General features: G+C 32.2%; 1 protein-coding gene across 1 annotated transcript; it reads left to right on the top strand.

Annotated features, from left to right (window-relative positions):
* The first annotated feature begins 75 nt into the window (after positions 1–75).
* Positions 76–1,505, top strand: LOC142349465 (uncharacterized). Its single transcript, XM_075401048.1, has 2 exons — positions 76–196; positions 537–1,505. Exon 2 carries the CDS (start codon positions 554–556, stop codon positions 1,481–1,483), a length of 930 nt encoding a protein of 309 aa, XP_075257163.1. The 5' UTR covers positions 76–196; positions 537–553; the 3' UTR covers positions 1,484–1,505.

The raw sequence follows: 1,505 nt of genomic DNA, 5'->3' as shown, positions 1-1,505 counted from the left end.
AACGAGGTAATTTTTTTCTAGATTACTGTTAGAGAGAGTTTTTGTCGATAACGAAGATATCTGAACTCGATCTTACTGATATACCCTTATTTTTTCTCTCCTCTTCACACGCTCTGGTTCTCTCATATCATAAACTTTAGGGCTGCTGCTTGGCATCAGTCGACAACGACCATCAGACTTTTCGATGACCTAGCAAGTGAGTTGTGTTTTGCTGAAGCTTGGTTAATTACAGTGCTGCTCATAATAATATAATAACTTTCTTGAAACAATTGAAATATATATATATATATATATATATATATATATATGTGTATATATATATATATATATATATATATATATATAAATGTGTGTATACATACATACATATATATATATATATATATATATATATATATATATATATATATATATATATATATATATATATATATATATATATATATATTCTGCTTTTATTTTAATGTTTTCCATGCTGCAAAAATTATATTTTCGGCTCTTAATTTGATTATTTTTAACTCCGCTGATTGTTTTAGCTCCTGCTTCTATCAAAATGAAAAAATCAACCTTTACCCTCGACTTCCCAATAGTATCCACTTCCGAAAGTGGTCTGAATGGAATTCAAAATGGTGCTTCTCAATCTATTCGGAGACGCCTCAGTTTAAAACAAACTCAATCAAAGCCAATTCGACCTGTTCGATACGATCGTCAATACCGGTTCATTCCATCACAATTATCGAACGGTGCCGACTCAATTATGCGAATTCGTTTTGACCCTCGTTTTTTGGGCGTATTCAAAAGTTCCAAACGGAAAGACGATTCTGAATTCTCTTCTTGGGTTTACTTTGAACTTTTGGACCAGGAGTCCTTACTTAATCTGCAATCAAATTTTTCTGCAATTATTTCGAAAGATGCTGTTGTGGAGTTTTTGGAACTTTTACACTCAAATTGGCTCGACTTTCTTACTAATGAACTAGAAATAATCCAATCATATCTGAACGAGTTTGTTTGGCGAGATATTTTGAACCAGCTGGAAGAATTTCTAGAACATTCGACTGAAAAATTAACCGTCAAAAGCAAAAAATCAGAATATTTTGACGAGCTTGAAGAACAAATTTTATGCGAGCACGAAAGTTTACGAGACGTTGCTCAAATTATGCACGAAAAGCAGAGCAAACAACGTATTTCGGATTTGACTCAAAAAGTGTTTGCGTATTATGCAGCCAAGAATTTGAAAACAGTGAAACAAAAGATATTTCGTATATTCGATGTGCAGTTAGAATCGAATGCGTTAATGGAACGAAATATAAAAACTTTGGCTGAGATTTTGCTTTGTATTGACAACCGTTTATTGGTTGAAAAAATGAAGTCAGCATTCGGAAACAGAAATTATGCTTTGAAAGTAGACATACAAATGTCCCAACAACTGTTGAAATATTTGGGCGTTGAGTCCTTGATCTCACAAGGAGAACCATTAGAATAGATAATAAAAGTATCAAAAACTA

This window comes from Convolutriloba macropyga, chromosome 11, assembly GCF_964194025.1.
Source record: "Convolutriloba macropyga chromosome 11, txConMacr16.3, whole genome shotgun sequence".
In the NCBI taxonomy this organism is placed as follows: domain Eukaryota; kingdom Metazoa; phylum Xenacoelomorpha; order Acoela; family Convolutidae; genus Convolutriloba; species Convolutriloba macropyga.
The sequence above is the reverse complement of the archived record's forward strand: the minus strand, read 5'-3'. Positions and strand labels throughout refer to the sequence as shown.